This window comes from Dunckerocampus dactyliophorus, chromosome 12, assembly GCF_027744805.1.
Source record: "Dunckerocampus dactyliophorus isolate RoL2022-P2 chromosome 12, RoL_Ddac_1.1, whole genome shotgun sequence".
NCBI classification, from domain to species: domain Eukaryota; kingdom Metazoa; phylum Chordata; class Actinopteri; order Syngnathiformes; family Syngnathidae; genus Dunckerocampus; species Dunckerocampus dactyliophorus.
The window spans coordinates 15,987,474-16,002,883 of NC_072830.1; the positions used below are offsets into that span (position 1 = coordinate 15,987,474).

At 40.4% G+C, this 15,410-nt stretch overlaps 1 protein-coding gene across 5 annotated transcripts in view; it reads right to left on the reverse strand.

The window, feature by feature from the left end:
- igsf9ba (immunoglobulin superfamily, member 9Ba) overlaps positions 1 to 15,410 on the reverse strand; it is a 95,096-nt gene that overhangs the window by 42,337 nt on the left and 37,349 nt on the right. For all 5 annotated transcript variants that reach the window (XR_008573260.1, XR_008573261.1, XM_054795343.1 and 2 more), the window contains exons 4-6: positions 10,787 to 10,938; positions 6,838 to 6,955; positions 1,256 to 1,397 (exon numbers count right to left, since the gene is read on the reverse strand). Coding sequence is in view for 3 of the 5 variants with exons in the window: in XM_054795343.1 (XP_054651318.1) it covers positions 1,256 to 1,397; positions 6,838 to 6,955; positions 10,787 to 10,938 (412 nt within the window). In the remaining 2 variants the exon portion in view is untranslated. The remainder of the gene's footprint in view (positions 1 to 1,255; positions 1,398 to 6,837; positions 6,956 to 10,786; positions 10,939 to 15,410) is intronic.

The following is a 15,410-nucleotide window of genomic DNA, read 5'->3' on the forward strand; positions in this document are numbered from 1 at the left end:
TTTTAACAAGAAATAATAACAACCATTTTTACAAGAACAAAGTCAAAATATTAAGAGAAAAACATGGTAAAAAAAAGTCACAATTTTACGAAAATAAACTTGAACATTATGAAGATAAATATTCAGTCATTTTAGTAGCATATACAGTTGAAATATAAAAGGAAAAATATGTTTTTTTTTAAGTCATAAAATTAAGAGAAACAAACAAAACAAAATAGTTTTAATTTTTGGAAAATTAGGTTGAAGAAAAAGTTCAAGAGAAAAAAGTGGTTAATCAAATAAGAAAAAAAAGTCACAATGTTACGAGATTAAACTTGTAATATTATGAAGAAATAATGTCATTTTAGTAGCATGAAGTTGAAATATTAAAGAAAAAGTAGGTTATTTAAAAAAAAAAGTTGTACTATGAAAAAAACAAAACAAAACAAATAAAGTTTTAATAAAAAAAAATGCCTGTGGAAAAAGTTTATTATGGGGATAGTAAAAAGAAACCTAGTAGAAATAGAAAAAAAAGCTGCAATTTCACAAGAATAAAGTTAAAATATTAAAAGAAGAAAGTCGTATTCTAACAAGAAAAAAAGTTGAAATTTCACGAGAATAAACTCGTAATATTTAGTCATTAGAAGAACCATGTGAGTTCTCTCAGCCAATCAATGAAACATTTAATAAAATAAAATGTAATTATCCTGATTTAGTATGAATATTATTTATAAAAACATTCTCATATTTATTTTATAAATAACAAATCACTATAATAATATACTACATATTACATGTTATTCTTATGTATGTATGATTAATTTTTTTTACAATAACAATAATAATACTGAAAATGAGCTAACCTTAAAAAGGTTTAGAATTGATAACTTCCTTTGATTGAATTGATAACTGGGTTCAATGAGTGCTCCTGAAAGGGTTAAAATGATTAGGGACACTTTGATCAAAATGGCAGTCACAAAAAACCTCCGAGCCCCCCCTCCCTAGCCAGAACCTGGATCTGGAGAGGCTACGGAAGCCCCCGTGCTCCTTTGGATCTGCACTGCATGAAAGGCATGTGATGAGACACAGCCGGTATCATGTGACATTATCACGGGTGCACCCTAACTCTTCCGGCATGCTCCAGAAACCCTCCCAGCCCCCTGGTCTTGCCGTCTCTTGGGTCGCAACGGGACACTGACACATACACTGTGCACCTTACAGAGTGAAAAAGCCTGAAACCCCCAGTTGTATCCAAAGCAGCTAATCAGCACATTACTTCTTGAAGTAGACGTTATCCTCTTCCCAAAACCAGGTGTAGGTCAGGTTGCCAGGATACGCCTCCGCTTGGCAGGTGAAGAGTGCATTCTGCGATATGTTTACGGTGACATTTTCTGGCGGAGAAACGATGAACGGAGGCCCTGAAAGGCAGACAACAATGAAAGGCAACAAAAGAAACATTAACTCATTACATCACCACAGTCTACTGTAAAATGCAGCAAACAGCAGCGTTCAAGTGGTGTGTGCTTCACATTGTAACCTTTTCATCCCGGCAGCTACTCCACGTTGCTCTTCAGTCTCAATAAAACAGCAGAAGCCATGAAAGGTAAGCTGTCTTTTATGAGCGGGCCCAGATGCAAAGCCTGCTGCTTGTTTTCAGAGCGCACAGCCTCACACATCACCAGACGACAGCGAGATCTTTAAAAACACTTCAATTCATTGCGCATCTGCTGGTTATATATATAGACCAGGGGTGTCCAAAGTGCTGCTGTTTTTTAATTGGCCCTTGGCACATTCTAAAATATAATTTAACAAGAAAACAACAGCAAAAATGGAAAAATATGCAGCAATTTTTATAACAATTCATCTACTACGTCGATGTATGGATTTACTGAATATTCCTATGATACCTCTACATCGATCTGTGTTCAACAAGCTGCCATTCCGGAAGACATACCGGTACAGTCTAAAATCCATTTTAAAGTCCTTTTTAATGGCCTTGCTCCAGCATACTTGGATGAGCTTTTAACTGTCCGTCACCACTCCAGGGCCCTGCACTGTTCTCAACACACAACATTTGAAGTCCCAAGGATGAAATACAAAAAATGGGGTGGATTGCGCTTTTGCTGCGTTTGCCCCCACACTTTGGAACTCCCTTCCACCTGCGCTACAAACTACTACAGAGTTGTCCGTTTTTAAATTTCTTTTAAAAACTAATTTATTCAGACTGGCTTATGAAACATGATGATTTTATGTATTTTTGTTGTGATTCTGTGCCTGTATTTTTATTTTTATTTTATTTCTATCTTATTCGATCTTACCGTGTTCTCATTTGCTATAACCTGTTGGGATGTTGTAAAGTGCTATAAATATAGCATAACTTTGATTTGATTTGACATATATATATCAATCGAGCATTGTTTATAATGTAATCAATCTATTGCATCGATCCTAGGAAACAAAGCATTAGATTTAAGCATGGCAGGATTTATATGGACGTGTGGGGGTTTTTTTTAGCACTTTTAATGATAAAGATGTTAAACATTACTCGATGCAGTCTGCCTGTCTGTGACATCATCGCCACGTGCCAGCAGACAACAAAACGTAGCATAGCAAATGGCAGAGGACAAGCCGGTGAGCGAGAAATTATTAAGTACCATTGCCGTCCAGTGTGTGAAAACACTTTGACTTTTGCAAAAAGGGAGATGTTCTAAATAAGCCAGTCGCTGTTTGTAAGGATACCACGGCAACAAGAAAAATCAACCAAAGAGAAAGAAAATCCACAAGCCAGACAGCCAGAGGACAGGTAAAATGGTACTGAGCAAATATGCGTTGCCTTTGACGGAAAATGCCATGAAGTGGTGGGGATCTCAGGAGAAAGAGTACTACTTTCAACACTTGCTAAGCGGTACCTGTGTATTCCCAGCACAAGCATCATGGGAATAAAGTCATAATATACGAGAAGAAATATTACAAGAAGAAAGCTGAAATAGCAGAAATGTTTTTAAATGAAACTTTTTTTTATTATGTGAGAAAAAAAATCCAAACCTACTTGGCTCTGTGAAAAAGTAATTACCCCTTAAACCTAATAACTGGTTGGGCTACCCTTAGTAGCACCAAATGCAATCAAAGTGTTTGTGATAACTTAAAATGAGTCTCTTAAAGCGCTGTGGAGAAATTTGGACGGACTCATCTTTGCAGAATTGTTGTAATTCAGTCACATTACGGGTTTTCCAGCATGAACCACCTTTATAAGGTCATGCTAGAGCATCTCAAAAGGATTCAGGTCAAGACTTTGACTAGGCCACTCCAAAGTCTTCATTTTGTTTTTTCTTCAGCCATTCAGCGGTGGACTTGGTTTTGTGTTTTGGATCATTGTCCTGCTGCAGAACCCAAGTTCGCTTGAGGTCACGAACAGATGGCCGGACATTATCCTTCCGGATTTTTTTGGTAGACAGCAGAATTCATGGTTCCATTTATCTCAGCAAGTCTTCCAGGTCCTGAAGTAGCAAAACCTTTCCAGACCATCACACTACCACCACCATATTTTATTGTTGATATGATGTTCTTTTTCTGAAATGCAGTGTTACTTTTATGGCAGACATAATGTGATGGAACACACACCTTCCAAAAAGTTCAACTTTTGTCTCATCAGACCACAGATTATTTTCCCAAAGGTCTTGGGGGTCATCAAGATGTTTTCTGACAAAATTGAGACGAGCCTTAATGTTCTTTTTGTTCAGCAGTGGTTTTCGCCTTGGAACTCTGCCATGCAGGCCGTTTTTGCCCAGTGCCATTCTTATGGTGGATTCATGGACACTGACGTGAACTAAGGCAAGTGAGGCCTGCAGTTACTTAGATGTTGTTGTGGGGTCTTTAGTGACCTCTTGGATAAGTCGTCGCTGTGCTCTTGGGGTAATTTGGTTGGCCGGCCACTCTTGGGAAGGTTCACCACTGTTCCATGTTTTCACTATTTGTGGATCGTGGCTCTCACTGTGGTTTGCTGGTGTCCCTTAGCTTTAGACATGGCTTTATAACTTTTTCCAGACTGATAGATCTCAATTAATCTCAGTTAAATTATGTTTTCATACCATGTGAAACCATGTAGGTTTGGATTTTTTTCTCCCTTAAAGGGGACCTATGATACAAATTTTTGGGCCTTTATATTGAGTTCTGGACTCATATAGAGCAGCTACACACGGTAACCTGCACAGAAAGCTTTCTAGATCTTCCAGACTTTCTTGCCTCCCACCCAAACGGTCTGTGTCATTTACTCCACGCCCGGCCCTCCTCCAGGTACGCCTCCCGCAGAGCCCACTCCGCTGTTGGTCACACTCCCAAGTGCTCCCGAGGACCTCCGGACAGCTGTCTGATTACTTACACAAAATAAACACAGTTAGGACACTGATAAATTGTTACTTCCAGCTTCCTCTCCTGACTCGTCAACATGACAAAGTAACGTTGGAAAGGCGTCGGACTTCAGCAACAATTTGGCGGATAGTCCAGCTTTGTATTGGCCCATGTTCACAAAACAGTCCCGTGTGAAATTGACAGATGAGCATATTTTTCTCTGCTGTCCAGGAATCAGCAACTCCAACTACTTCTGCTTGATGCTGCCTCTACACCCGAACAAATATTTCCTGGGAGCCATACATGCTAACGGTGAACAGAGCAGAGCGGTGGGAGGGCAGGCCGACAGCGTTTGCCTGGACATGCCCATATAAGGAAGTCTGGGTTGCATTGACGTCAATGGAACTCGTTGCTAAAAAGCCCTTGCCCTTACTGTAACTGTAATTCTTGAAATTTTAAGAAAAAATGCTAACCATAGAATCACTCAACAGGAACACGCACAGACCTTCAGTCTCAGCTGTCCAGCATTGCATATTAATCAAAATCAACAGGACTCTTGCATTCGCTAGGGGCATGCTCCATAAGAGGCTCAAGACAATCGTGTATAAAATGTGACTGGCAGAGCGCTGACAGGCAAACCTTGACAGGTGGGAGACCCAGGAGTGAATGAAAAAAAAAGTGTACTTTCCACGTTGTGTTTGTAGCTACAGAAGCATCAAAATAACGACGTACACACAAGCGCTCCTTTTTGAAAGCAAGTCCTTCTTGTTATTTACGTTGTCAAGCCTCCCAGGAGTTGCTGCAGCAGGAGTAGGATGAGAGCACAGGAGGCTGTTGGTCTGACACGACCATCTGATCTGTGTCTCAGTTAATGGAGCGGAAAGACGGATGCTGTCTATGGCTGTGCACTAAAACACACACATCTACTGTACACAGGACACACATAAAGCCTCGGACTGAGTTATGACAGTAGGGTGTTCAGGATTTACTCCGTATTCCAGACCTGCCAACTTTGAAGAAATTTTATGATTTTATATTTACAGGACAGGGACTATGATATTTTTATATATATATTTTTTTTACATTTCGTAAAAAGGCTAAAAAACATTATTTCAAGACAAAGCTGTGTGTTATTATTAGGGCTGTCAAATGGTAATTTTTCAAAATAAATCTAATTAATCACAGCTTTCAAAAGAATTAATCATGATTAATCACCATTTGCAATTGTGTATGAAATATACCCTTTTTAATGTATTTTACGAACAAAAAGATAAATGACATTATATATTTGGATGTATTAACAGCTCCAAATAAACTGAAAATTGAAATCACGCTAAACGATACCACACATCTCTCAAAATCTAAAACGCCAGTCTCTTTAATAGTAACAGAATATTTGAATCACACTGTAACAGAGTTATTATGAGCCATGGGGGGTTCTGTTAAAAGACACCATGTATTTTTTTGAAGTTGAATGTCCTGTTATGGCAAATTGTAGCAAATTGTACATCCTTAGTAAGAGTTACGCTAGTGAGTGATGAGAATATCCACTTAACTGTTTTCTTTGTCTTTCGGTTTATTTAGACCGGACATACATGCATAATAAAGACATTGTTGTGATGTTCGGAGTGCCCCTGGAATGCACCTCGAAGTAGTTGAATAACAATGAGGAAGCGTTGTTCCGAGGAGGACTAGAGATGTGTTTGTGAGTTGGAGATACATATATGGTGTCGGAATTGCACTGCTGTGTTTAGGTCAGACTGTGTGGGGACGCTATTGTGCTCCCGTCTGTCGTCATAATGGAGAGGGGTGGCTTGACAAGGTGCGCTAAAAATTTAAACGTAATTAGTGAAATAAATTAGTTACCGCCATTAAAGCGCTATTATTGATAGCCTTATCTATTATCAGCTATTAGTATCAACATTTCATTATGCTGTTTACCCTATTTTCCTATTTTTGCAAGGTGTTTTTGGTTTTATTTTTTCTAAAACAAGCCACGGGCCGCACTTTGGACACCCTTTCATAACTCCTCGTCACTCTAGTCGACTGTTTAGTTTGTCAACTTCCTTCGTCACAAGAAAAACAATGGTTATTAAAGAGAAAAGAAGAGAGTTGCCGTTGGAACTAATTGCTGTGTTTCAGTCATTTTTATTGCACATGTTGATTCAAAATAGGGGAAGCCTGATAAAAAGTCTGAGAAAGTGGCCTCTACGCCCTCTGAATAATTTGAATACACACAGGAAATAATGTAACGATACTACAAGCCGATCAATCATAAGTTCGATTTTTTTCAGAAGTGCACATCACGCTAAGCAAGCAGGTTTGCAGTGGGAGGAGCGAGCCAGTGTAAAATGCGTACAGGGAGAGTAGCAAAGTATACAAGTGTATTCAAGGGGGTAAAATGTGTGCTGAGTAAGAAAAATGTCTACAGTACATGTTGATAGGTCAACAAAGTCAGTGGCTCGTTTGGTTTTGGGGTATGGTCATTTCCGTGTCTTAACTGATTCATACCTTGAACCAACAGACGGGTGGTGTGCAGCACTTCCCCCTGGTCACTGTGGGCTTTGCACGTGTACGCCCCTCTGTCATCGCGAGTTATACCAAGGATGGTCAAGCTTCCGTCGTGCACCTGTGGGGACATGAGAAAACACGCCAAACGCCATCAAGTCAAGTTTTTATTAACACTTAACACTCCTGTTTCGCATAACCTTGGAAATGTCCATCCACTGTTGCTGAGCTGCTTTATGGGAACCAACAAATACTGACTAGACAAGACCTACAAGAGGTACCCCTAACCTATAAATTATGCAACAGGTTGTGAGGCACTGTTCATTCAAGTCACACACAGCTGTAGTCAGTCCATTATGCAGCGCAGGGGGGGGGGGGGGGGGGGGGGGGGGGGCTCTGCAGAACGGAGACTGAAAGCTCCATCCAAGTGCACAAATATTTTCTGTTTGATGAAGTCTATGACTGTACGATCACAAGATTAATACTTTGTGATCACAACACAGTGTGTGCCACAGGCTGAGAACTGCGAGTGTGAACTAAACAGTGGAAAGCTGTGAAGCAGCTAGAATGGACGCCTGAAAAGCCGCTTTAAGACTAAAGAAGAAGAAAATAAGCAAACTCTCTAATATTGTGTTTATTAACACTGATAAGAAAAATACAAGGCATATGTTTTTGTAGCATTCATTAAAAAACTGTACTTGTTTTTCACGGTTAATTAGTTCCAGACCCGATCGTGATAAGTCAATTTCCGCAAAGTAGGATTCCTTAGTTATTTGGAGCATACCAGTATTTTCTGGCACCAGATCCAAACAGCTAAGACGGACAAAAAAGACCTCCATGTAACCTTCCTCAACTACCAATGACATGACCATGCTAGTGCGGCATGCACCAGGCGACTACTTGGAAAGCTGCAGGAGAACATCAGATGGGCCCGGATGAAAATCAAGCTGAATAAGTCACGAAGCATCTCAATAGTCAAGGGAGAGCCTAAGAACGTGAGGTTCTGCATTGGTGACGACCCAGTACCGATGGTGTAAGAGCAACCTGTCAAAAGTCTGGCAGATAGTACAATGCAAGCCTCATGATCTACGAGGTCCCAATAACAACGGTGGAGAAGATGGAGCGAAACATAAGTGGCTTGGGGTCCAACACTATCTGACCAACATCAGCATGTATGGCAAAGGAGTCCTTGAACTACCTATCACAAGCCCCACTGAACAATCCAAGTGCTCTAAAGTGAGACTACAGATGACACTGAAAGACTCCAGAGATCAGACCATCAGCAATACTGCACCACCATTGTTAACGGGAAGGAAATGGACATCATCCGATGCAGTACAGCACGCTACATCAGCCCTGAAGCACAACAACATCGTGGGACATGTCCAGCTGGGAAAAGGAGGATTTGGCGTTGCAGTGAATAAACCAACTTCGCATAAAGCTTCAGCTTCACAAGAAAAAGTGTGCCGTCAGAAAGAGGCTGAAAGAAGCGCAAAGGCTGTCTCTATTGCCAAGCAGGGACAATGGATGAGGTGGTAAGGCGTGGAGAGGAGAAAGCTCACCAAGAGGCAACTCTGGGAAATGGAAGCATGAAACATCAGTTTCATCATAAGAGCTACATATAATGTGCTCCCATCCCCATAAAACCTTCACCAGTGGTATGGTGAGGACTCTCTGTCCAAATTCTACGACTCTCAAACACATCTTGACCAGTTGTAGGACCAGCCTCACACAAGGCTGCTACACCTGGAGGCACAATCAGGTCCTCAAGTGTCCATCTCTGTGCCAACATTTGTTTGAGGAGGACCGAAACATCCTAACCACCCAGCTACCAAACAAAAAATTGGACTGCTAGCCATGTCCCAGGATTGGAAGACACTAGTTGATATTGGCAAGCAACTAATCTTTCCCCCAGAGAATGCAACCACCACCCTCAGGCCAGACTTGGTGCTATGGTCCCCTTCACTAAAGGTGGTCTACATCATAGAGCTCAAGGTCCCTTCGGAGGATTCTAACAAAGAGGCCTACGAACGAAAGAAACTGCGCTACACAGATATGGCAGCCAAAGCACAACAACGAGGATGGAAGGCCAAGGTCTATCCAGCTGAAGTAGGATGCAGAGGTTTTGTGGCTTCCTCTACCATCAGGCATAAGAAAGACCGTGACATTGATGGACAGTAAGATCAGTCTCTGAAGCGGCCGAAAGAAGCAGCCAGTGCTATGGATAAAGCGCAAGGACCCTTAGGGCAGAGGGGCACACACTTTAGATTCCAGGTGTTGCCGATGAGCTCTCTGGAGGTGTCATGGACCTATCAGTGGGTGTCATCGAAACACCAATGAAGGAGGGTACCCACCTGACGACCCTAAAGAAGCTTTAAACCCACCCCCTTGCTTCCTGCCCTAACACAAGGGTGGGGTGTGGGGGGAAGGGGGGAAGCTGAGCGACAACCCGGTGGGCGGGGCAGTTTTTGGTCCCAGGTTGGGATCTCACTGCCTAGCTCAGACTGCTGCTTAAACAATGATGCAGATAATTCATAACTAAATGAATTGCAATTCCCATGTTCAGATTCAGAAAGTAGTGAATTGGACTAGTGAAGTTAACGCAAATATAACATTTTTAAGTCTTATTCAGCATGATCTCACAAATCATAAGTAAGTTTGATCTAATGTAGAATTACTGTACTGCACTTTCGGCTTGGACTGCGGCAGCTGTTGAACTCCGATGAAAAAAAGCGTCTCACTCACCTGAGTGATGAAGAACACAGAGTGTAGGTTAGTTTAGGTTGATATTGTGTCTTTCTGTCTAAATATCGCATGTTACAACGTGGACACCTGAGGCTTATAGACAAGTGTGGCCTATATACTTTGTGTACAACATTTTTTTTCTCTTTTAAATTTGGTTGGTGCGTCTTATATTCAGGTGCACTTAATAGTCTGGAATTTACGGTATTAGGCCAATCCGTAGATAAGACTTGGCATAGAGTACCTGGGCTGATACTCGTGTGCTACCTGCACGATTGTCTACATGTTTGTGTCATTACATAATCCGTATCTGTCATGTTTTTCTAATGGCTTTAATCAAAGCTTTTGAGGGGAAGCCCCTGTATGAGGCTTATCAGTCCTCAGTGCAAGAAGCGATCATTTCGACGACTCTTACAAGCCCACCTAAATGTCTGCTGTTTCATTTTGCATCTTAATTTTATGGACCTTTTTCCATGAGCAAATAAATAAAGCAATAAAGTGAAGTAAAGAGAGCATCATGACGATTCCCACTCTTCTCTGACCCTGTCTGACACATTCCTGCATTTCTCTAGCGAGTCTCCGTGGAAGCGAGCATGTGGGTGAGCAAACACACACACACCATACACACACCCACACACTTGGACAATCTTCTTAGCATGAAATTCCCAAGGAAAAAAAATATTAGAGGACGGCTGATAAGTGCTTGGCTCTGTGGTGACTTTCATTTTTAGTGAAAGACTCAAGTGAGCACTAATGTAATATGGATGCCGAAGGCTGCAAATTAATAATGCATCAGAATGTTGCCATTTACGGAGATAGGTGTTAAGGAGAGGCGACTGGTGGAGAGAGCATGCAGACACTGAGATTAAGATAGCTGACACAAACACTGAATTTTTTTCATTCATGGGAACATAGCAAGCACCTAAATGAGTCATAACCACAATAAGACCAGATCTTTACCTTCAATTTAAAAACAATCCAATGTATCATCTTCATAAATGAAACATGACCCACTACTGAGTGTTTGAATATTTTGCTTTGCACCACTTGTTTAAAAATATGCCCAAATGAAGTGCTATTTTTTACAGCACAAACATGATCAACTGACACGAGCCAGCATACTCTTGTGGCAGATGGACACCATCTGTGAAAAAGAAGGCTTCTGTATAAGCTCGGGCTCATAAATATGAATTTAGATCCTTTTTCTTACCGAATATTTTGCGTTGGTTACCAGCTCCTCCCCCTCCCTCAGCCAGCTGATCATTGGTTTGGGGTTTCCCTGGGCAGAGCAGCTAAGCAGGATGCTGCCCCCTTCCTTCGCCTCTACATATTGCGGTGGCGTTGATGTAAATGTAGGCGGGGCTGTGGGAGACAGGAGAAGCAAAAGTAAATACACCGTAATCCAGTGCTCGAACAACGCACAATGCCTCAGTTCTGATAGATCATAAAGTGCGGGCCGTAGCATTTTTTTGGCCAGCGGCACATTCTGAAAATATCATTTAACATGAAAACTAAAAAAAACAACAACAGCAAAAGTGAATATATATATACTTATGTAAATATATATATATGTATACAGGGTGGGCCAAAAGTAGGGTTACGGTTACTTCATTATCTGTTTCACCTTAACAATGTGTGGTGAGTTATCGAGGCTCGTGATGTGATCGTCAGTCGGGTGGGGGCTAATGTAGCGCCTGTGCGTGCAGGAGGCGACAAACAATCGCAACCGACGAAACCCACCACCAACGTGCAGCAAACCACGCACACGGGAGGCAACGAGCGCCTGCGACCAGCCACACCGGCGAGCGACGCACCCACATCCAAAGCGAATTGTACAAGTCTCCCACGGTTTAGACTGGCTGTGGAATATGGAGGTACTTTGGGGATATCAAAGTGGTTCAGAGGAGGAAAAGCGGCCTGTGTTGACAATCCGCTGCAGATGTGAATGTGCTGCCCGCCGCCTCCCGTGTGTGGCGCCCGTGAGGCAGATAGCCCAAAAATAATTGGATTCGTCGGACTGCCTGGTGTTCCTGCGAGAGTGAAATCAAGCTGATCTCGCATCCAAAGTCTCATTAAAGAAGGCGCCTGATCCTCTAAGTTTCAGTCAAATATGTGTTTGTCTAAATTTTATGGTTTCCCTTTCATATCATATAGCCCAAGGGTCACCAACGTGCATGGTTACTGCAGGCACCAGGCCTCCCAGGGAGCCCCCCACGGCCACATGAGGTGAGCGAGAACACTAGAAGAAATACATTCTGAAATACAAACTGTGAGTTGTTGACACTAGCATTTTGTTAATGTTCTGGTAAAACAAGCTCTGTTTGGGTTGAAATAAGCTAGGAAAAATGAGTAGCTCTTCGCTATTTTCATTTTGTAAAAGCTATTTTCATTTTGTAAAAAAAAATGGTGGTGAATCCTGATATAGCCAGTAGTACATTTAAAAATGTACTCATGTGATCGGTTTCAGTATCGGTATCGGCCGATTTCACTCATGTATGATCGGTATCAGTATCGGCAGCATAAAAGCCTGATCGGAGCATCTCTGATACACACACACACACATATATATATATATATATATATATATATATATATATATATATATATATATATATATATATATATACTCTAAATATATATATATATGTGTGTGTGTCTGTGTGTGAAATATGTTCAATATAAGATTAAAATGTTATGACAATTATTAATGAATTAAACTGTTCTTATGAGAAGAAAATGCACGAGAAGGAAGTTGACATAGCAGGAAAAAAAATAGTACAAATGGAAAAAACAGCTGTAATTGTACAAGGATAAAATCCAAATATAAAGAGAAGAAAGACGTATTCTAACGAGGAAAAAGGTCACAATTTTATGAGAATTAACTCGTAATATTATGAGGAAAAATAATGTAATTTTAGTAGCTTAGAGCTGAAATTTAAAGAAAAAAAATGTTGTTTTAAAAAGATGTAATATTATGAGAAACAAACATACAAAATAAAGTAAAATATGTAAATAAACAATAAGTAAGTGGTCAATGAGAGCTAGGTTTTTTTCCACTTTCTCATGCACTCCATATTATTATTCAAGTTCAAAGAAGGACAATTATTATTTTTTTCTGTGAATTTTGATGCCAGTGGTAAGTGTTCTATACGCAGCACCTCTGTTGCATGCAGCAAAGTAGTGCACTCCATTTTGTTTTAATTCTGTCGTTAATTATTAATGATCGAGTCAAATGGACGCTAACTGAAACCATTTTTCCCATAAGAAATAATGTAAATCCAATGAATCCATTCCAGAAAGCCAAAAATGTTAACATAAAACACTTTTTTTAATATAGTTTTACAATTATAGTTTTACACGCAGTAAACAATTGCAAATGTATATAAATACATATCAGTGATGAATGAAAGGGATAAATAAACATTTAAAGTTACTTTTGCCTTGATTGAAGACGTGATTCTTGATGTGACTGTTCCCAAAGACACGACGTGGCAGCGAGACACCACGCGGACGCCACCTTCCGTGTTGCCATGTGTTATTTCTGGAATTCGATAGTATTTCTCACGTCAGTAACCCCAAAATGGAGCCAAAGAAAGTTTCAAGTGCCAGTATTTTGACAAAGAGGTTGAGAAACACTATTGAATTCAAGAAACAATTCATGGCAAAACAGGAAGGTGGTGTACCTTGCCACATCGCGTCTTTGGGAACGGTCATGACATTAGTTTCAGGTAAAGGTAACCTTAAATGTTCATTTATCCCTTTCATTTGTCATTTATATGAATTGGACTTTTTTGTGCATGTAAAACAATAAAAACATGTTTTGTGTTGTTTACATTTTAAAAAATAAACCGCTGATGACATCAAGTCAGCTAGGCTATGTTGCCAAACTATAAAAACATGTTTTTTGTTATCATTTTTGGCTTACTGGAACGGATTGATTGAATTTACATGATTTCTTATGGAAAAAATGGATTAGGTTAACATTCGTTTTGGTTAGTCAGACTTTCTGGAACGAATTAATGACGCTAACCAAGGCTTCACTGTATATGGTACTGAAACACAAAAAAATAATTTTTGACAGAAGAATTGTGAGCTTGCTCCTTGTAAGCTCGAAGAGCACAGCCCAGACGTAAACAACAACAACCCCAACTCGTCTTGTGTCAGCAAACAATTTGTTTACTCATGCAGCAAACGTAGCACAACATTAGAATCCAATTGCAATTTGTGACCATCTGGCCAACGCCAGTAGCCACAATCTCATTTCGTCCTCACAAAATCCTGAAAAGAAAACATCACTTTTCTGCGGAACGAAAGAAAATGTTCACCTATCAGGAAGAGGGAAGTGAAGAGTCGTGGCTTTAGCCACCACTAAATCTTTCCAATCGGAAAAAAGCCTTTTGGTAATGTCCCTGCATTAGCTCTTGATGTTTCTAAGCTTCACCGAGCTCTTCACCAGCAACTAGGGGCCAATTAATCCTATTTTGCCCCCCTTAGCTTTCAGTCTTTCAATATACTGATGATAAATAGAGGTTGTGTGTTCACTTGAAGAGAGAGAAGACACCGTCAACACAAGTGGGACACTGCTTGCTGCTGGGAAAGCTGCCATGCATCACACTGCACACAAGCACCAAGAAAACAAATGGTCCACTTAGACCTCTGTCTGTCTCTGCAGTTCACTCCCTAATAAAGACTCATTAGATACAGTAGTTAAGGTAGGTGCTAGTAAAATGCATGACTGCTTTAAGTGCCCCACTCAGTCAGTGAGTCAATGACTGCGTTAAAACACTTGATTGTGCATCATTTTTCGCATTGATGATTAAGTGGCGACCTGGAGTAGTTGTTACGCAATGACTTTAATTACAAAGCCCATTACTGATCTTTATTGAAGATGCAAATTCTTCTCATTTATTAAGGTGAGAATGTTCCCTAAATTTAGAGTTTCAACATCAGACTTGATAAATGTCATTATTCTTTGAAATTATTTTTATTTACATTTAAAATTAATCCGTTTCAAAGTATTTGTAATAGTATCTGGGGGGGGGGGCAATCGGGTCCATTGATTAACAAAAATTTGTGTTGCAAAATATGCAAATTGCGAAATGCAACACTTTTTTACTAGGAGCGCACATCCGCTAAATACCGGGCTGATACCGGGAATTACAACATTATCTGATAACCATCCATCCATCTTCTATGCCGCTTATCCTCACTAGGGTTGCGAGTATGCTGGAGCCTATCCCAGCTTCGGGCGAGAGAATCTATAAACATTGCAATCTAACATACCTCAGTGTTCCCAGCGTCACTTGCTCGCGACGTATGTCTGCTTTTTTTCATCGGAGTTGAACAGCTGCCGCCGTGTTAATATCCAAGTGGGCACTGTAGTAATTCTACATTTGATCAAAGTTACTTAAGATTTGTCAGATCAAAACACGATTGCCGCATATGACATCTATTAAAACATATGATAGTGAGTCTATTTCAGAAATTCACTACTGTGTCAAAATATCATCTCGTCGATTTCTCGTGAACCCAATATTGTGTATCGTCTCATCTAGTGAGCTGAGTGTATCGTGACACCCATATAAACATTAATTTTGCCCTTTTTGCCATCAGAACCATCAGATTTGTCCATTTTTTAGGTTTCATGTTAAATCACATTTTTAGAATGCGCTCGTGGGGCAGTAAAAAGTGACAGGACACCCCTGTACTAGCAACTAACGCATCATTGTCCAAAAACAGAACATTGCTCAAAGAGTATATATAACATACTTGTATGATAAACCCATTCTAATGTTATTGCATGGAGCCTTCTGTGCAACACATGTATTACATAA